We start from the raw sequence: 20,999 nt of genomic DNA, 5'->3' as shown, positions 1-20,999 counted from the left end.
CTGTTTTTGTCATAAAGATTACATCTTTATACATTATGTGCACATCAACAGAGATTTATAATTATTGCTTTATGCAGTTATCTTTTAAATTACATAGGAGAAAAATGATTTACAAACCAAAACACATGTATCTTGTCTTTTATGTCTGCTAGTGGACAAAATCATCCCCCATTTGTGAACCACTGCTTTAAGTTATAAAAAAAAAGTGCCAGAGTATCACTATTCTTCATCTCATTTTAAAGCAATTTAGCATGATTTAGAAAGGTGGCCAAAGAAATTTTTGAATTGGTCCTTGGATAGTGAACCAAAAAACAAACATTCATGTATAAAGGGTATTGCATTTTTTAGTGTTTCCAAACCTTGCTTGATGAAATTTTCCAAAACAAAAAATAAAGTAACGATCTATAATAATTCTTGGATTCATGCCACCTTCAGTTAGAACATTTTTTGGTTTGGTGAGCCCCGTTCAAAGACTGAAGTCATGTTGATTGAGAAGGAAATACATACCCAGTCATAGGGTGACTCGGGTAATAGTCTCGAGTAAATTTGACCTAGGGAGAATTCTTTTTGGAGACAGGCATTGAGTATGCCTTTACCCTGACATATTATCGCTGTTCCATGTGGGTTCCACGGTAAGGGAGCATTACGTACTCTCTGAATACGCTCTCTTACATTATCCCTTCTAATATACTTTGGTTTGCAAGTGGGTGATCAGAATGTGAATCCAAACGTGCTGTGTTGGCACAGTCTTTATAAATCATCCCGAGTGGAAAAGAGGAGGAAGATCTCCCGGAGTCCTGTACCCGCACCCTCAGTGGTGCTCGGGTGGTATTGGCCCCAGACAGAATCTGCAGCAGCATGACTCCTGCTGATGGAGCCCAGATTCAAAAAAAGGGGGGAGATAAATATCCTATTCTATAAAACATCTGCTGCCTCCTTACAGGAAATAGGAAAGCAAGCTTCAGTCAGCATCTGTACCTTCTGAGGTTCCGCTTTGAAAAATCCATGTAGGAAAAGTGAGAAGGCAAAAGATATAAAAAAGGGAGAGGTCATCAATATCTGGGACTAGAAAAAACTGATTTAAAAAGCCTGTTTTGTGCATGCAGACTCCTGCTAAAAGTATGCTTTTAGAAAGAGGAGAACAACATGCGTGTATATAGCATATAGTGAGTCATAGGGTTCAGTATCCATCGGGGCTCTTTCCTCTTTATTATGTATATCAGCTTTTTGCACAAATGAATGTAAAAACATTATTTTGATTCCAATATTTGCAGGATATAAGACTCACTCTCCTTTGGACAACTCAGCTTAAGATCTTGTAGCTCTCTTGAATTTGTAAATCCAGACCAACAACTCTTGATCCTCCCACCACCACCATTAAGGCTGCAGAAGGGCCCATCACAGAGCCAACCGCAGAGAAAGCCCTCGGAGCACAACAAGTCCCATCGTTCTGTCACCAGCAGGGAACCTCCACTGGCCCCAGCTCCTTCCACACCCCAGTCTCCCCCATCCCAGGCCACCTACTTGTGTGTCCTTTCTGTCTGAGGAGCCTCACTGTTTCCGTGGTTGGGCCAGGCCGTCACCCGTGGGAGCCAGGGTACCTGCTCTTCTCTTAAATTATCCCTTCCAGCCTACCTCCCCCATAATTAAAAGTAACAGAGGAGCGGAACCTGCTTTTAGCCAGGACGATATGGGCGTGGAGGGATGACTCCTGCAGCTCCCCAGGGTAAGGGGCGCCGTCCTGTGTTCCTGCTCCTCTGCGCCCTGTGCCCATCTGGGGAAGGCTGGGACTGGGGACAGGAGCTCCACAGGAGCTCCACATGTCTGAGGGGGGCATGCCCTCCCTCAGACAAGGCCCAGCCGGGGTCCCCTTCTCCTGTCACTTGACGTGTGTTTTCATTAGTGAATCTTCTCCTCCGTAGATTTTTACATGCACCCTCTTGAGACCCTCTCAGGAGCAGCACTGTCTCACCGTGGGCTTTCTTTCCAACCTCACTTGGGATAATCACCGTGTATCGAGCACGTGGTCTGTCTGGACAGTTTACTCCCAATACCATACCTCCTCCATGGGCAGAGCTTCCCGAAGCTTCCCCAGCGCTCACCCTCAACCCTCCCGTGCTTGATAAGGCACCTCTCACACTGAAGGAGGTTCAGCCAATGAAACCATTCCCCTTCCACACCTGGCTCTCACCCCTGATTCCCCACCAAGACAGAATGCGCTAACGTAACAAGGCAAGCTTGCCATAGTCTCAGATGCGAGAGTGATTTTTAAGTAGCCTCCATGGGGGGCAGACACCATCACGAGCGGGCATAACCCACTGTCACCTAGACAGGTGATGGGCATGGGAAAATCAAAGGCCCCCCTCATTGATTTCCTGGTGTTGAACGATGTGTTCCTTGTGGTTTTCAGATTCTAAACCTTTGTCACCCGTTTCTTAAGCGACTCTACCATATAGGAGTGAACACATTAGCTCCTTTCACTTTGTCAGTCATGGGTCCCATTAGATTTTGCTCGGCGCTGTTGCTTGTATTTATTCCACTAGGTGGAGGGGCTGAGGGCCGTGCTTGTAGAATTTTTTGGTGTAGAGTGAGGTGGGGCGGATAAAAGGAAAATGAGCCTTTGGGGAGAGAGGTTCTCTGTAGGAAAGGAATAGATGACTGTCTGTGAGCCGCTGGTCCCTGTCGGACTCAGTGATTTCATGGAACCCTCTGTGCTCAAATGCTGTCGCTTCTGCTCCAGGTCTGAAGAGAAATCTTAGAGAGAACTTCCTCTTGGGGAGCCCTGGGCTCACAGCTCGCTGGTTGCAAGACCCTGGTAATCATTTCACTTAATTCAGTTGCATAAGTTATCTTCAAATTCAGGGACTACCATACCAAAGCGTGACTGCTATAAGCTTCTAGATTAGTCTTTTCCACTGAGATGGAATTAAACAGGGACGAATGTGAAACCCAGAGTCTAGGTTTGCAAACTGAGGAAGTATAGGGTTTTTTGTTGTCGTTAGTGCCGTGGAGTGGATTCCGACTTCTGGTGCCCCCGTGGACAGCAGAGCAGAACCCTGCCTGAGATTTTTCTGCCATCCTCTCTCCTTCTGGCACTCGATCATACAGTGCTCTGCTGCTATTCATAGGGTTTTCCTGGCCAGTTTTTTTGGAAATGGGTGGCCAGGTCCTTCTTCTTATTCTGTCTCAGTGTGGAAGCTCCGCTAACACCTGTCCACCATGGGTGACCTGCTGGAAATACTGGTGGCATAGCTTTCAGCATCCCAGCAACATGCAGCCGCCACGGTATGACAACTGACAGACAGGTGGTGTGGTTCCCTGACTGGGAAACAAACCCGGGCCGCGGCAGTGAGAGCCCCGAATCTTAACCACTAGACCACCAGGGCTGGCCAGTAGAGGATTAAGGAGGTGAAAATCTCCAACACACGTGAAAATCTAGGTGTTGGCTAACGTGAGATATTCTTAGGAGCTATAAACCTATGCAAAACAGGTGTGCATAGTGACAGAGTAGGAGTTAGGACGTCAGAAGAAAGTAGGTTGACCTTCTACCTTCTATATGATCTTAGTGTACCCTGAAACATTCTATATCATGTAATTGCCACGGATGCTAATGAAATTTTAGTCCCGTGGTTCTCACACGTGAGCAGGCATTGGAGTCTTCTGGAGGGCTTGCTAAGACACAGATTGCTGGGGCCCCATGCTCACTGGTTCAGTAGGTCTGGAGTGGATCTGAGAATTTGCATTTCCCATAAGCTCCCAGGGGACACCAATGCTGCTGGTCTTGGTACCACACCTGGAGAACCACTGCTGTAGTCCCAGTGTGTGGAATTGATGAGGGATAAGGGGTGTGTGCAGAGGCCATGCCTTAAAATGAGAGCTTGTGGGATTTGTGTATACAAGTCTCAGTTTCAATCCTGCATGGTCCATAGATGAGCTCGGTGACCTGGAGTAAATCATCAGAACTCACTAAGCCTTGTTTTCTTATTTTTAAACTGGCCTAATCGCATTTATGTATCAGTGATGTATTGTTCAACATCAGAAAGTAATTGATAAATTTTAAAGGTTCTTCATGGATGAGTTTGGGAGATTTTTAACTTGAAAAGCACTTAATCATCACTACCACATTCCATACTTATTTTCCTCCCATTTTAGAGAATATTTGTCTCCTAATGTTGCATTTTGTCAGGGCTCAGTAAACGTCACACTCTCTGCTATTTGCCCCTCCGCCTCTGATTTCCCACTCACAGCTCCCTTCTGTTTCTTGGGACCCGTCTGTCTTCCCTCCCCTGCCTCTGGCTGCAGAGCCAGCGGTTGCCAGTATCTGCCCTTTCCCCATCACTTTTAGTCTCTCTCTGACCACTGGAAGAAGAGCAGTGGGTCGTGGTAGGTGATCAGACAGCAGAAGACAGTGAGCAAGGGGAGGCTGAGATGCAGGGAACACATCACCAGTTTTTGTTGGAAAAAGAACCATTTTGGAAAAAGAGCCGCATGGTATTCCTCTGTTACCTTGCCGCAGTCTGCTAAGTCATAATCTTCTCTTAAAGAAAAGCATGAGTTGCTATTCTTTATCTTCATGGTCCATGTTTTACCCTTTCTTTAAAAAAAACAAGGGGGGTATCATTTAGTTGCACCCTCTGGCTACCTGGGGACACCTGTGCTCAACCTGGTGGGTGTCCAGGGGCATCTGGGATTTACCTGGGAAGACTGTGATCATCATACACAGCCTCGTGCGTCCAGGGCCCGGGAACTGTTAGATGCTCTAAGCTACTCCAAGAGATCTCATCCTTCTTGACTGCTCCCTGCATGAGAGAGTGCCCACCTGCCCTCCTCTAATGCTCTTGTGTGTGAGTGAGTCCTGGCATCGCCACTGTCACCAGCACATTTGGTGTCTGGTGAGGGCCCGCTTCCTGATCCCCCCAAGAGACGGCTGTCTTTTCACTGTGTCCTCGTGTGGTGGAAGAGGGTGAGGGAGCTCTCTGGGGTCTCTTTATAAAGGCACTAATCCCATTCATTTGGTCTCCACCTTCATGACCTAATCACCTCCCCAAGGCCCCACCTCCAAATCCCATTACACTGGACATTAGCAATTAACATGGACTTTGGGGGGACATAAACATTGCAACTTCCCTGCTCCCCCATCTGTGCCCCCCAGTAGAGGACATGATGAGCATCGTCTTGTCGGCTTTCTTGGGACTGTCTTCCTGGCCTGTATCACTTGAGTAGAAGGGGCCTACGGACCTCCCACTGTGGCCTGCGGCCTTCTCATTTGCTTCAGTACTGAGGACAGAAGTAGGAGTGTTTCTGGTCTTATTTTTAAGAGGCCATTATTCACATCCACCAAGATAGTGTCTCCCCAGGGAAAGCCCATTTTACTGCTTAAATCCTGAGAAAGTCTTTGTTTCTGCCTAGGCCAAAGATACAAGGCAACTAATCTTTGTCCTTGGGCACAAATGTCATGGTTTCCAAGACAACTTTGATTTTCGTTGACAGAGAACCATCTTCATGCAACCTGTCATTTGTCCCCCACATTCTCGTCCTGATAGCCGTGGGCTGGCCGCAGGGACATCTACAAACCCTAGTTGTCAGTGTCTGTTCTACACAAGGGAAATCTTAATTTGTTTGTCTAGTCATACCACAGCTGGGCTTTTAATGCAGCTCTGAAATCGATGGCAAGGGCCGTGTTTTACATGTGGGGTGATCTTCGAAGTGTGTGAAACATCCCTCTCGACAGTGCTTCAGATTGCCTCCAGTCCTGGAGGGGCAGTCAGCTTTGTGCAAGATTGCCTATGTTTTGAGGACATAAAGATACGATTTTGATAGAATCAGCAGACTTCCTCTGCAACAATATAGAAATGACATTTTATGAAGGGAATGTGAGAAATCCCAGGAAGCTTTCATTCCACACTCCAAATAATGTTTCCACAACTCCTCCAATTTTCCTTGTGCCCTTCTGCACTTCCTCTCTCCTTCCGCCCCATCCCAAGGTAACTCCCAGTCTGCTTCTGAAACTACAGGTCAGTTTCCACTTCATAGAATTTTATATGGAATCGGACAGTATGTACTCCTTTTTCATCTGACTTCTTTCACTGGGCATAATTTTTTTGAAACACATTCATGTGATTGTGTGTACCAATAGTTCTTTTCGTTTTTATTGCTAGTGGTTGCACGGTAGGCACATACTTAACTTTTTAAGAAACTGTTTTCCAAAGTGGTTTTTATGTTGGGTTCTGTATTAGTTTCTTATTGCGGCTGTAAAAAATTATGACAAATAGTGGCTTAAAACAGCAACGTTTATGATCTTATAGTTGGGGCGCCACAAGTCCAAAATCAGTCTTGATGGGCTCAAGTCAAGGTGTTGACAGGGCTGCTTTCCTTCTGGAGGCTTTAGAGGAAAATCTGTTCTCCTGCCTTTCCAGCTTCTAGAGGCCCCCCACGTTCCTTGGCTTGCGGCCTCACATCACCCAACCTCTGCTTCTGTCCTCACACCTCCTCTGATTCTGACCTTCTGCCTCCCTCTTAGAAAGACTGTTGTGATGACTTTGGGCCCACCCACATAATCCAGGATCGTCTCGCCATCTCAAGATCCTTAACTTAATCACACCTGCAAAGTTCATTTTGCCGTGTGGGGTAGATGGTCACAGGTTCTGGGGGTTGGGGTGCGGGCATCTTTGAGGGACTGTTATTCCATATACTACACCTTGTTCATCTCATCATTGAGTTGTCAAGTTTGGTTCTTTATTCTGGATACAAGTTGTGTGTGTTGCAAATACTTTCTCTCAATCAGTGGCTTGCCTTTTGTTTTCTTACCGGTGTCTTTAAATTTTGACGAAAGCCCCTTTATCCAGATGTTCTCCAAGGCTCTTGGTTTTTGTGGTCTGTGTATGAAAACTTCATATAACCCACCATTACCAAGATGTTCTCCTACATTTTCTTCTAGAAGTTTTACAATTATGGTTTTGATGTCCACAACATCTAGGTTTATGGTACTAAGGGTTGAAGTTCTTTTTTTTTGTCCAGTCTTTTACATTCCTAAACAAAGGAAGCACTGCCTTTTACATGCAGGCCTACTTGTAAAGGTTCAACAGCTGCAGTGAAGACAATGAAAGGCTCGCTCCCGTGTGCATGAAGCACGGGGAGTGTTAGTGGCTGTGGGGGAGAGCACTTGAGTGCTGTCAGCGGGTCAGATCCTGCAGCGTTTGCTACAGAACCCGTCACCGCCCTTCTCATCATCTCAGGTCCGCATCCTCTTGTTTTCTTTCTCCTCCCCATACTGCTAGGACCGAGTGCGGCTCTGACATCCCTCTGCCTGACTTCTGTTTTCATGTCTGGGGAGTTTCTTGGACACCAGGTGGTCCGGGTTAGCAGAGGATGACATTTCAGTAGGTCTTCAGCTGGGAAAAACATTCTGGTTTATGTACTGGCATTTTCTTTCTTTTCTTTTTTTTTTTTTTTTTGGTGAGGAAGATTGGCCCTGAGCTAACATCTGTTGCCAATCCTCCTCTTTTTGCTTGAGGAAGATGGGCCGTGAGCTAATGTCTGTGCCAGCCTTCCTCCATTTTGTATGTGGGACACCACCACAGCATGGCTTGATGAGTGCTGTAGGTCCGTGCCCGGGATTCGAACCCACGGACTCTGCGCTACCAAAGCAGAGACTGCAAACTCAACCACTATGCCACTGGGCTGGCCCCTATACCGACATTTTCTTAATCACTCTTTTTGTAAAGTGTCCCTCTGTAGGTATTTGACTGTAGGTAAAGTTTCCCTTACCTTTACAGGTATTTGACTGTTCCTTTGTGTATTTTTTCAGCAAATGTTAATGAGCTTTTCAGTTCTGATCACTGATTCATTTAACTCAGCAAAGCCTGTTTTGGTCTCATTCCTGATGCTGCTGATCCATGGACCACACTTTGAGAACCAGGGGGTTAAGGAAATCAGTGGTAGACTATCTTAGAAGAACAAAATCAGTGAATTAAAAAAAAAAATCTATTCACCAATTACCAGTTACCTACCGTGTACTATCAAGATGGCTTAGAAAAATGACACCAGCCCTTTCATCAAAATGTACTGTATGCTCGGTTTTTATTATTGAAGCCATTGCACATTTAAAATATGTGGTTTTCACTGCATTCAGAAACACTGCTATATTTCTGGGTGAGAGAAGGCATGCAGTCTATACTATGTCTTCACTTCTGCCAGGTTGTGATCATTTGATTTTAGCTCAAGATGGGCCTTTCCCTGTGAAAACGTATTCTGTATCTTTACGGAACTAACTTGTCTGTTAACAACAAAACACTGGCTTTACATCAGCCCCTCCCATTATTTTTTTATAAGTGGAAATAATAAAAGTAAGACTATTTTCAAGATATACTAAGTTTTGAAAAGCATTAAATTGCTTTATTCAAGATATGCAAGGTATGACTTGACTAGGAAGCCGTAACCAATGTGGGTTCAGATTCCCTTTTCTGAAACCTGTGGAGGCAGTTGTATTTAGATTTTTTTAATTGTTGTTTTAAAGAGGTATTAGAATGAATATGTTCTGTGATGTATACAGTCTCGGGGGGTGGGGTCTGGGGCAGCACCCGTAATCAAACCCATTGGTATTTCTGTAGAGAAGTCTGTGAAGATTCACACACGGTGTGGTAAATATTAAACATTAAAACCACCACGTGCTAGTCCAAGTCAGGTTTTGCTGCTACATGAAAACTTATGTTTCCAGAAGTTTATGGATTATGGAACTGGGGACAAGGAATTATGTTCCTGTACCAGGCCGGACAGTTAACCAGCATTTATGAAGCTAGTCCCATGTGCCTGGAAGGTGCGATTTTTTTTTTTTTTCTTTTTTTGGTGAGGAAGATCAGCCCTGAGCTAACATCCATGCCAACTCTCCTCTTTTTGCTGAGGAAGACTGGCCCTGGGCTAACATCTGTGCCCATCTTCCTCTACTTTACATGGGACGCTGCCACAGCATGGCTTGACAAGCGGTGCGTCAGTGCGCGCCCAGGATCCGAACCCGAGCATGTGCACTTAACCGCCGTGCCACCGGGCCGGCTCCTGGCAGGTGCAATACTTTTGTGAATGAATTCCAAATAGTTAATAGTTTGGGTGTTTTTTTTTTGTTGTTGTTAAGTAAAATATTTGGTACAGGCACTTTAATTTGCCAGATTAAAGCTGTCTTTGCCGTTATTGGAGCCTGGGGGTACACAGAGAAAGCAGATCTTCTAACTTTCTCTTAACTCACAAATGACAACTAAGAGCGTTCCGCGGAGCAGCTACCAGGCAGATGCCCCCTGATAATTTCACACGCTGGAGCTAGGGGTTCACTCTGGCCAGGCACGGTGCTCAGGTCTCTGCATAGATGATGCCACTTAATTGACACAACTGCCTAGAAGGTGTGTGAGGGTATTCGTATTCCCACTTTACGGATAGGTAAACCGAGGCCCAGCAAGGGGCTGAGCACGTTTCAGCAGATGTCAGCAGCTGGTCAGCTGCAGAGCAGGGCCTCAAACCCAGGCCACCTGGCTTCAGAGCACCTGCTGCCCCACTACACCTAGTCTTCTGACCCCCCTCTTCTGCAGCCCAGTGGCTGCCATAGTTCCCCCGACAGAAACTACAAGTCAGAGAGGTTAAGAAACTCGTCCCAGGACACACAGCTAAAAAGTGGCTGAGCTGGAACTTCACTGCTCATCCCTCAGATTCCCGACACCTTGCTTTCTCCCAGTACCTCATTCTAGGCCTTGTATGGAAACAAAAACGGGAGTCGCCTGGAAAATCAGGTGTCATAACAGATGCTCGCTAGTGACAGGTTGATTTAAGGTGTTTTCCTATTAAATAATGTAACGGTTTTTCAAATTGGAATTAGGTGCCTGTGTGCACGGTCAGGGAGTACAGTTTCCTGCAAGGGAGACGTGGGGAAATGCCCTCACCCCTTGCTCTTTATGGGGTGACACGCAAACTGATGCCGTCCTCCGAGAGCCAGGGATGGACTCAGCAAACATTTAAATACGTGCTCAATGATAAAAGATGGTACTAATTACATTACAATTACAGAACCTCAGCCTTAGACAAAACTTAGCGGCCCCAGGCGTAGCCTGCCTCCAGGTGCAATGATGCCTTCTCTAATAGTTCAGTGAATTTAAACTCGAAAGCCTTACATTTCCCACCTGGGCACCACGCGTGCTGCTCATGATGAAAATGTCAACGTTGCGGCGTCTGGGCCCGGGTGGCCGAGTTTCCGTCTCGCATCTGATGCCCTCCCATCACCACCCACCTGATGGCTTCACCTGCAGCAGCTGCCCAGACTTCTGCCTGGGTTCCGTCAAGGTGTGAGGTTTGCCTTTACGCGGAATATTATTCTAACACGCCTAAGGAAGGTAGTTCTTATGTGGCTGTCGCATGTTCAAAACCATGTTGAGTTTCCTGTGAAAAATAACACTGAGGCAAGCTGAAAAGCCTGAAGCTCGTGAGCAAGGGAGCATATGCATTTGATAGCTTGGCACGGCTATTTTATCCTCCTTCATTTTAGCTTCTGGAGACTTGTTTCCTTTTAAAATGCTGTCCCTTTAATTCCAAGTTTGCTGTCATCAGCTGGCATAGCCAGCCTCGGATCTGAGGACCTTAATTGCTTGTTTAGATCCTTGCTTATTCGCTGAGGATTTGGGATGATTTTATCTAAATTGTGAAGAAAAGTGGCCGTCTGTGCAGTCTCCCACAGATTTAGAATCCCTCCAGTCTGTGTCTTTTAAATTAAAAGCTCTGTGACTTTCTAAGCTTCAGATAAACACTGTTTAAATCATTTTAAAAGGATATAGTTATTTCTCTGCCTTTGGAATTAGTATTTTTTCATGCCCCTTTCTTCTTCCTCAGCCACTTGCTTTAGCAAGGGGCCCGGAATACTACGTGCGTCTTCCTGCCTGGCCTCTGCTCCTTTTCCTCGCCCTCTTGTCTTTCAGACCTGACACTAGTTTCTCACTCGCTTGGTGCCTACGGTTTCCTTTTGTCAGCATCTTCCTCTGTCACCTACTAGAAGAAAAAGCGTTCAAGGGAAGAAAGGGAAACATCCTGCCTCACCGCCAGTCTGTCCGTGTCCGTGCCCTGCGAGCCTCACTCCTTCCCCCTCCCAGGGAAGACGAACAGAGAAGGAGCGTGCATTACGGGCGACCCTCCACCCTAGATGGCTTTTTCACCAGTGAGGACAAGTGTGGGCTGGCCCTTCCCTCCAGTGTGTGACTAAGTGCAGGGTCCTTTCTAGAGAACCCTGAGCCACTCTGGTTATTATCCAAACACTGGCTTCTTCTACAGATGTCTCCAGGAAGGCTTTTCCTCAAGTCCTACCATCTTTTGTACCAAAAAACCAAACAGAACAAAGGGCAGGCACTTATCCTCCAATCCAGGGGTCATGCCGGAGCAGTTTCAAGTACCCATGAGGGTGGAGATTCTGAGATCTGTTTGTTTTGTGTGTTTTACTGTGTCCAGTAAAATCCAGCCTGTGGTCGAAAAACAAGGATCGAAATAGTTCAAGTGCTAACGATGAAGTTGTACCTGATACGCAGCTGTGGGTGGTTTTGCCTCGAAAAGCAGAGGGAAAAGAAAAGTTCTTTCTGTTTCTGGTCGCTGTCGAGGCCAAAGCATCCCACCATGGGGCTGAGGGTCCACGGGTGACATTCAGAGGGGCAGTGAAAGGAGAAGCAGAGTCAGCAGCTGGGAGAAGCAGGCAAGGGGCGCGGCCCGCCCTGAAAGTTGAGGGAAGAGCCAGGTTCACAGGGAGCATGGTCCCCAGAGTTCACAGGGGAGGGAGCGAGGGTGCCTGCTTCAGCCTGTGCAGCCAGCAAGAGCCAGATTCCCCAGTACCTGCGGTGAGCCAGGGACTAGGAGGGTCGCTAACGCTGGGCGACACCCACAGAGCTGGCGGCCAGAGCATCCTTGCTGAATTTATGAGCCTAGCTAGTCCTGTGAGCACAGAGCCATGGAAACTGCAGCAGACACCCCTGGTTAGAGATGCCACCTAAGGTAGAGGTGGTAGCCACCAATGTGGGAGACTTGCACTTGCAGAAGAACTGCCTTTCACCTGGGGTCATGGATTTGGCCAAAAGGTGGTGGGTGTGGTCTATTGCTCCGGGGCCCCTTCACCTTCCCTGAGAAGAATGCAAATGATACAGCCCAGGTGACACCAGAGTTGCAATGGCTCCGAAGAGACAGCCCTCTGCCTTCCGTTGTCCGCAGACTCGGGGTGCCGCCAGTGCTGCAGGTAGCCCTCAGACTGGGTGTCTGGGGAGGAGCAGATGCTCCAGGGTTAAACTACCATAGCTCTCTCATTCCTGAGCAGTTCATACCCTGACAACTTTCTAAATGGATTCGGGCAGTCGTAGATAAGTGTGTAAACTTGTGTGCACATAAATCTATGAACATGTGTATCACCGTAAATATATATAGACACATCTGTTGATTCATTGGTTCAGAACATAGGTTCATAGGTTCACACACACCCCACTCCCTTCTCTTTCTGTCTACCTTTTCTTCACCACATGCTGGGTTTCCCAAATATTATCTTAAAGGAAACAGAAGTAGTATTTAGGCACCAGGATTGTATGTTTCCATCTGCTTGTGGGAAAACCAGTTAAAAGCCATTGAAGTCACTCAGCTCTTTTCAGGAACCGTTATTGGGTGAAACTGCACAAATTCAGTACAGAATAGGTACCATTAATGTTGCTTCTTGACCCATATGTGACCTTAATGCTAAAGTTAGGGTGGTTGACCTCATAGCTAATTAGAACTGGAATTTCCATTCTGAGAACGTTACATCCAGCCTCTGAAGTGGTTAGTTCTCACAAGAGTACTACTGTACTTTCATAGTACTAGTATCAGTAATAGTATCAGTACCATTAATACTGTATATTAAATATAAATATATAAAAACATTAAATATAAATATAGATGGTACTATATATTATATTGTATATAATTTGCTCTATATTTATTGTGTATAATTAACTATACTGTATGTTAGTAGTATCAGTACTGTTATTACCAGTAGTCTTGTTCACCTCCTGTTAATGTGAGAGGGAGGCCCCTGGAGGTTAAGTAAGTTGCCTGAGGCTTTACCCCTAGAAAGTGCCACTCTGGGATCTAATTCGCAGGCCAAGTTTTCACCGTTACCTGGTAAGACCTTGTGAGATAATAGGAGATAGATATATTTTGGTCTCTGCCCCTGGTTGCTGGCACAGAGCTCCCCAAACCCCTGTAATTCCCTAAGTGGTAAGAGCACGAGGAGCATCTTTTGTTCTGATGTTTGGTCTTTGACCCTGGTTCCTGACATCCAGCTTCTAAATCCCTTGGAATTTCCTGGCTGATCAGAGTGTCTTTTGTGCTAATGAGGCAACTCTGGGTGGGCTTCTGGATGAGGCTGGTCACCAGAAAAACCAAGCTGTAATCGGTAGCTTGGACCTTTCAGCCCCATCTCCTATCCTCCCAGGAAGGGGAGAGGGGCTGGAAATGGAGTTTATGATCCATCATGCCTATGTGAGGGATCCTCCATAAAAATCTCCTAGAGTACGGGGGTTGGAGAACTTCCAGGAGGTGCCATGGGAATGGTGCGCTGGGAGAGGGCACAGAAGCTCCATGCCCCCTCCCACATACCTTGCCCTACGCATCTCTTCCCTCTGGATGTTCATCCATATCCTTTATCATATCCTTTTATAATAAACCAGTGATCTAGTAAGTAAAATATTTCTCTGAGTTCTGTGAGCAGCTCTAGCAAATTAATTGAACATCTGACTTAGAGCCAAGCGATCAGAAGCACAGGTGACAGCCTGGCCTTGCAATTGGCGTCTGAAGTGTGTGTTTTGGGGAGGAGGAGCAGTGTTGTGGGACTGCGCCCTTAACCTGTGGGATCTGATGCTAACTCCGGGTAGATGGTGTCAGAATTGAGTTGAATTATGGGACACCCAGCACAATTGCTTGGTCTGAGACAAACCCCCCCACATCTGGTGACAGGAGTGTTGTGAGTGTGGATTAGTGTGAGAGCAAAGGGGAAACACAGGAGGTGTGTTTTCCCTACTCAGGCCTATACAGAAGGGTCCGTTCTCAGGCGGGGCTTCACAGCAGCACACACCACCAGGCACTCCTGTTGGGAGGAGTCTCTCAGGGCCGTGAAAGTGTCCCTAACAGCAGAGGGCCACACACACAGGCCCTTGTGCATGTCTGTCTCTAGGCACGCTTGGAAATACCAGGTGACGAGCTCATGTAGCCTCGGATGGAGTTCATGATCCCAAGTGCATATTTAGACTCAGATACATACATGTTAAATAAAAGACAATTTAACCATCAGATAGACTTATTTCTCTCCCACTTTTTCACTTTCTGGATCGCAGCTCCGAAGATAGCCCAGCAGACTGAGGAGGCCGCCCAAGGCCTTATTTAGTCCTAATGACCTGCGAACGTTCCACCATTTCTACAGGTCTCTGCAGAAAGCTTTTTTCCTGCATGTGACCTACACGGTGTATATAGACGCTTTATCTGATAGAGACTTCATGTGAATATAGTGTGCACCCTGAAAATCTCAATGTCTTTGTCTTGTCTTTGTTTCTGCAGATACCGAACCGCTGTATTCAGTGGTGTTTCAAGAAGTGTGTGCTCGCTATGAGAAGGATTTCACCTGGGATGTGAAGGCCCTCGTTATGGGCAAGAAGGCATTCGAGGTGGCCCAGATCGTCATCGATGTCCTGCAGCTCCCCATATCCACGGAGGAGCTGGTGGAAGAGACCCAGGCGAAGTTAACTGCATTGTTCCCCACGGCCGGTCTGATGCCAGGTGCCGTCCCCTCGCTGTTTTCAGGATTATGTTTGTGACTATTAGCAATGTTGTTGTCAGTCTAGATTACTAAAGTCTAATGCGGGGCGTGCTTAGTCTGTTCTTTTGTCTTGATAACTTCTCAGAGAATTCTCTTCTTGTTTGAGGCTCAGAGGTACTCCAGAGAGAGTGTGGTTGACCCTGTTGTGGGCTGTGATTCAATCTTGTCTTTAAGGGCTCTTAAAATCGTATACATTCCTTTCACTGACTCTGAGGTCCAAAAATGTTTGAATTTTGTTTGTATCAATATTATGTAAAGATTGGATTCATGACAGAATTGCTTCCAAGTTTAACTTTAATAGATGGCTTTGCCTTTCTCTTTTCAAAATCTGATACAGGATTAATGTTTCAGCAACTATTCAAACTTTAACAAATTGACAATAGGCAAGCAGATAAATCTCCCTAAAGAAGCTTACATTTTTAAAAAAAGTCAAAGGCATAATTCATTTTCAGCATGTCTGTTTCTATGCCCTTTACCCTTTCTTTACTTGTTTTCCTTTAACGGTAAGATGACTTTTCTCCCTTGGGGCTTGTTAGCTGAAGATCGATCAGAACTGAATTGCCTGCTGTTTCTTGCTAAAAGGGAGAAGATCAAGAATGTTCTAGATTACGGGGCCAAAAAATGCTTAAAAATGGAGTACTATTTTAAGATTCTTTCAGGAAGAAAGTGAATACTCGGGCTTTAGAATTCCTGGTGCGAGGGGAGAAAAAATTTACAGTTATAGCAGTAATTTTAGATTGAAAATTGTGTTAATATGACTCACAGTCATTTTTGAAACTTGTGTTATTTATATTTATACATAAATCCAAAGGTGCAGGTTGAATGTTACCTGGAACTGGAGAATTTCCTGTAAAGGGCCCTGCTAATAAGTCACATAGAAACCATGTGGGCTGTTCTTAGATTACACACACATACACACGAACACACACGTGTGCACACATGTGGATGTGTGACCCTCAGATGTGGGTACAAGCACCATGATACACACTCGCTGCATCTGCTGCCTTTCTGCATTGTGTTACCCTGGCAAGCCTTAATGATGGAAACACATCCATACAGCTAAGTTTTTTTAATCAGGGTAAGAAACACATAGCTTAAAACTTACCATCTTATCTGTTTTTAAGTGTACAGTTCAGTAATGTTAACTGTGTTCACTTTGTTGTGTAACCATCACTACCATCCATCTCTAAAACGTTTTTATCTTGCAAAACTGAAACTGTCCCCGTGAAACACTCACACCCTGTTCCTCCCTCCCTCTGGCCCCTGGTAACACCATTCTACTTTCTGTCTCTGTGAATTTGACTCCTCTGGGGACCTCATATAAATGGACTCATATATTTGTCCTTTTGTGACTGACTTTTTGAACTTAGCATAACGTACTCAAGGTTCATACATGTTGTAGCACGTGTCAGCATTTTCTGCCTTTTTAAGACTGAATAATATTCCATTGTTTGGATAGACCACATTTTGTTTATCCATTCATTTGTCGATAGACACTTGACTTATTTCCTCTTCTTGGCTATTGTGAATAATGCTATGAACCTGGGAGTGCAGGTACCTCTTTGAGATCCTGTTCTCTTTTGGGTATATATCCAGAAGTGGTATTATTGGATTATCTGATAATTCTATTTTTAATCTTTTAAGAAACCACCGTAGTGTTTTCCATCATGGCTGCACCATTTTGTTTTCCCTCCACGAGTCCACAAGGGTTCCAGTTTCTCCACATTTTCACCAACACTTGTTATTTTCTGTGTTTTTGTGATAGTAGCCATCATAATGTGTGTGAAGTGGTATCGTTGTGGTTTTGATTTGTGTTTCTCTATTGGTTAGTCATGTGGAGCATCATTTCAGATGCTGTTGGCCATTTGTGTATCTTCTCTGGAGAAATGTCAATTCAAGTCCTTTGCTCATTTTTTAATAGCGTCATTTGGTTTTTTCTTGTTGAGTTCTAGGAATTCTTTGTATATTCTGCATATAAAATCTTTGTCAGATATATGATTTGCAAATATTTTCTCCCGTTCCATACGTTGCCTTTTCACTCTGGATTATGACCTTTGATGCGCAGAACTTTTTAGGTTTGATTCAGTCCCGTTGGCTGTTTTTGGTCTTTCCTGAGCTTTCAGTGTCATATCCAAGACGTCATTACAAAATCCAATGTCATAAAGCTTTCTCCCTCTGTTTTCCTTTGGGAATTGTATAGTTTTATGTCTTATGTCTAGCTCTTTAATGGATTTTGAGTTAATTTTTTGTATATGGTATAGGGTGAAGGTCCAGCTTCATTCTTTTGCATGTGGAGATTCATTTTTCCCAACACCATTTGTTCAGGAGACTGTCCTTTCCCCATTCAAAGGTGTTGGCACCCTTGTTGAAGATCTTCGACCCTATATGTGAGGGTTTATTTCTGCACTCACTATTCTATTCCACTGGTCTATAGGTCTTTCTGTATGCCAGCACCACATTGTTTTGATTAATTTAGTTTGTAATATGTTTTGAAATCAGAAAGTGTGAGACCTCCAACTTTGTTGTTCTTTTTCAATATTCTTTTGGCTATTCTGGGTCCCTTGAGAGTCCATATAAATTTTAGGATGGATTTCTATATTTCTGTAGCAAACGCATTGGAGTTTTGATAGAGATGCTTTGAATCTATATGCCTTTTTGGGTAGTATGGACATTTTAATAATATCAAATCTTCCAGTGCATGAACATGGGATGTGTTTTCATTTATTGGTGTCTTCTTCTTTAATTTCTTTCAGCAATGTCTTGTAGTTTCAGTGTACAAGTCTTTCACCTTTTTGATTAAGCTTGTTTCTTTTTGATGCTATTGTAAATGGAATTTTTATTTTCTTTTCAGATTGTTCATTGTTACCGTATAGAAACGCAACTGATTTTTGCATGTTGATTTTTGTATTCTGCAGTGTTGCTGAATTTGTTTACTAATTCTGACAGTTGTGTGTGTGTGTGTGGAATCTTTAGGGTTTTCTACATATAAGATTGTGTCATCTGTGAACAGAGACAACTTTACTTCTTCCTTTTCAATTTGAATACTTTTATTTCTTTTTTTTGCCTAAATGCTCTGGCTAGGACTTCCAGTACTCTGTTGAATAGAAGTGGCAAGAGAAAGCATTGTCATCTCATTCCTGATCACAGAGGAAAAGCTTTTAGCCTTTTTCTATTGAGTATGATGTCAGCTGTGGGCTTTTCATATATGGCCCTTTATTATGTTGAGGTAGTTTTCTTCTATTCCTAGTTTGAGTGTTTAGAAACGGTGTTGAGTTTTGTCAGATGCTTTTTCTGCATCACTTGGGATGATCTGTGGTTTTTGTCCATCATTTTGTTAATATAGTGTCTCACGTTGATTTTAATGTGTCAAACCATCCTTGCATTCCAGGAACAAATCCCACCTGATCGTGGTGTATAATCCTTTTAATGTGCTGTTGAAATCAGTTTGCTGGTATTTTGTTGAGTATTTTTACATCAATATTCATCAGAGATTACTGATCTGTACTTTTCTTATAGTGTCTTTGTCTGGCTTTGGTGTCAGGGTAACACTGGCCTCACAGAATGAGTTTTGGAGTGTACCCTCCTATTCAGTTTTTTGGAAAAGTTTGAGGGGTATTGGTGTTAATTCTTCTTTAAATGTTTGGTAAAGTTCTCCAGTGAGGCCATCTGGTCCTGGACTTTTCTGATTACTGAGCCAATCTCCTTACTAGTTATAGGTGTGACCAGGCTTTCTATTTTTTCCTGATTTAATCTTGGTAGTTTGTATGTTTCTATGAGTTTATCTATTTCTTCTTGGTTGGCCAATTTGTTGGCATATACATTTGCATATTATTCTCCTTCAATCTTTTTTTATTTCTGTGGCCTTGGTTTTAATGTCTCCTCTTTCATTTCTGATTTTACTTATTTGAGTCTTCTCTCTCTTTTTCTTAATCTAGCTAAGGATTTGTCCATACAGTTAATATTTGACCTGGAGTCTCTTTCATGGTTTAACCTACAAACCTACAAACCTACATGGTTTAACCTACAAGGTTAAACCTAGGGTTAAACCATGAAAGAGACTCCTGACACACAAGGCACCCATAATGTATCAGGCACACAAATATCCTTTTTCTTCCTTATCCACCCTAGCCTTTGAAGTGGTTTTCCTTCTAGAATTTTTGCCCTATATTCTAAGATATACTTGAGATATATTTTACTGTAATTCCAAAAAAATAATCCTCTTCATGGGGGCTCCACCCTCATGACCTCATCACCTCCCAAAGACCCTCCTAATACCATCACATTGGGGATAGGATTCAACATAGGAATTTGGGGGACACAAACATTCAGTCCATAGCACTAGTGACCTTAGAAGAGAAGAAGAGGAGGGACATAGACACAGAGGAGAAGCCATGTGAAGACAGAGGCAGAGATCAGAGTGATGGGGCCACAAGCCAAGGGATGCCTGGAGCCCCCAGAAGCTGGAAGAGGCAGGAAGGATGCTCCCCTAGACTGTCAGCTTAGGGCACAGGTGGGAGCCTTGAACAAGTGAAATCTATTACCCGGAGTTCACCTTTTCACTGGTGGGCCTAACGTTGGTATTTGAGTCTTTGTCATAAGGTAACTTACATCTCAGGAGAAGAGGCGCCAGTATCTTGCTGGTTATGCATAAAAAGGAGGTGAGGTGAGGTGAAGAGGCTCTCAGTGGGCAGATGTTCCCTTCGTCCCCAATTTTCTCTGCATCCTCCATGCACCTGATCATTCGAGATCTGAAGTCTCTCTGTTTCGTTTGTAAACGTTACATCCAGCAGAGTGCTAGATTTTGCTTTATTCTTCACAAAGTTTTAGCTTTGTCCTGGTGTGGAGTTGAGATCCACACCTTCCTCCCAGCATCTCCTAGGCCTGTTTCCCTAAAGCGTCAGGCACTCACAGTATCTGTTGCCTTCCTGAGTGGTTTCCGGTGTTTGAGAAAATGACCAGGTCAGTCTTTTCTGCAGCAATTGAGAAAGCAGGGACATTGTCTCACGTGATGATTAAAACAGTCATGATTATGTGATTATTTAAAATAGTATTTTTAGATAGCCATAGCACTGTGTGTGTATTTAGATGTTACTGTTTCCATACTCAGCCTTCCTGACTCACGTTTCTGATGACCAGCCCTCTCTTCATTGGCTCTATGGAGAACTGTTAACCTGTGTGTTCCCTGTACTTAACCCTCTTAGTTAATGAGAACGTGGGAAATGTTCCTTTCAGGGGTGGTTGTTGCTCAGCTGCCTCCAGTGAGGTTTATTGTACTCTCTGATTGCTTATTACTTAGCGCCACAGCTTTCCCTCAGCTGTGGCCTTCCCTCAGCCTCTGGTGGAAGCTGTTTCTTGATTCCGTCTCTCTAGCAGCCTGAGGAACCATTCATTGAATGGCTTTCTGTAGAATACAGGGTTGTCTCAGAAAACATGCAAAGCATAGTCCTTGCATATTCATTGCTTCAGAACACAAACCTGACCCGGGGCCGGCCTGGTGGCATAGTGGTTAAGTTCACGTGCTCTGCTTTGGCGGTCCGGGGTTCGCAAGTTCACATCCCAGGCTCAGACCGATGCACCTCTCATCAAGCCATGCTATGGCGGCGTCCCGTATAAAGCAGAGGAAGGTAGAGGGCTGGCCCCGTGGCTTAGCGGTTAAGTGTGCACGCTCCGCTACCGGCAACCCGGGTTCAGATCCCGGGCGTGCACCGACGCACCGCTTCTCCAGCCATGCTGAGGCTGCGTCCCACATACAGCAACTAGAAGGATGTGCAACTATGTCATACAACTATCTACTGGGGCTTTGGGGAAAAAAAAAAAGGAGGAGGATTGGCAATAGATGTTAGCTCAGGGCTGGTCTTCCTCAGCAAAAAGAGGACGATTAGCATGGATGTTAGCTCAGGGCTGGTCTTCCTCAGCAAAAAGAGGAGGATTGGCATGGATGTTAGCTCAGGGCTGATCTTCCTCACACAAAAAAAAAAAGCAGAGGAAGGTGGGCACAGATGTTAGCTCAGAGCCAATCTTCCTCAGCAAAAAGAAGAAGATTGGCAAGAGATGTTAGCTCAGGGCCAATCTTGCTCACCAAAAAAAAAAAAAGAACACACACCTGGCTCACTGAGGCCCCGCTGGGACCATGGCCTTCCCCTAGCCCCAGGTT

General features: G+C 44.8%; 1 protein-coding gene across 2 annotated transcripts in view; it reads left to right on the top strand.

Annotated features, from left to right (window-relative positions):
- Window positions 1–20,999, top strand: part of LOC147911622 (pseudouridine-5'-phosphatase-like) — a 55,504-nt gene that overhangs the window by 19,386 nt on the left and 15,119 nt on the right. For both annotated transcript variants that reach the window (XM_087427915.1, XM_087427914.1), the window contains exon 2: window positions 14,587–14,805. In XM_087427915.1, coding sequence (XP_087284041.1) covers window positions 14,587–14,805 — 219 coding nt within the window. The remainder of the gene's footprint in view (window positions 1–14,586; window positions 14,806–20,999) is intronic.

Source organism: Ceratotherium simum, chromosome Y (genome assembly GCF_057802395.1).
Source record: "Ceratotherium simum simum isolate JZ-2026a chromosome Y, ASM5780239v1, whole genome shotgun sequence".
NCBI lineage: Eukaryota > Metazoa > Chordata > Mammalia > Perissodactyla > Rhinocerotidae > Ceratotherium > Ceratotherium simum.
The sequence above is the reverse complement of the archived record's forward strand: the minus strand, read 5'-3'. Positions and strand labels throughout refer to the sequence as shown.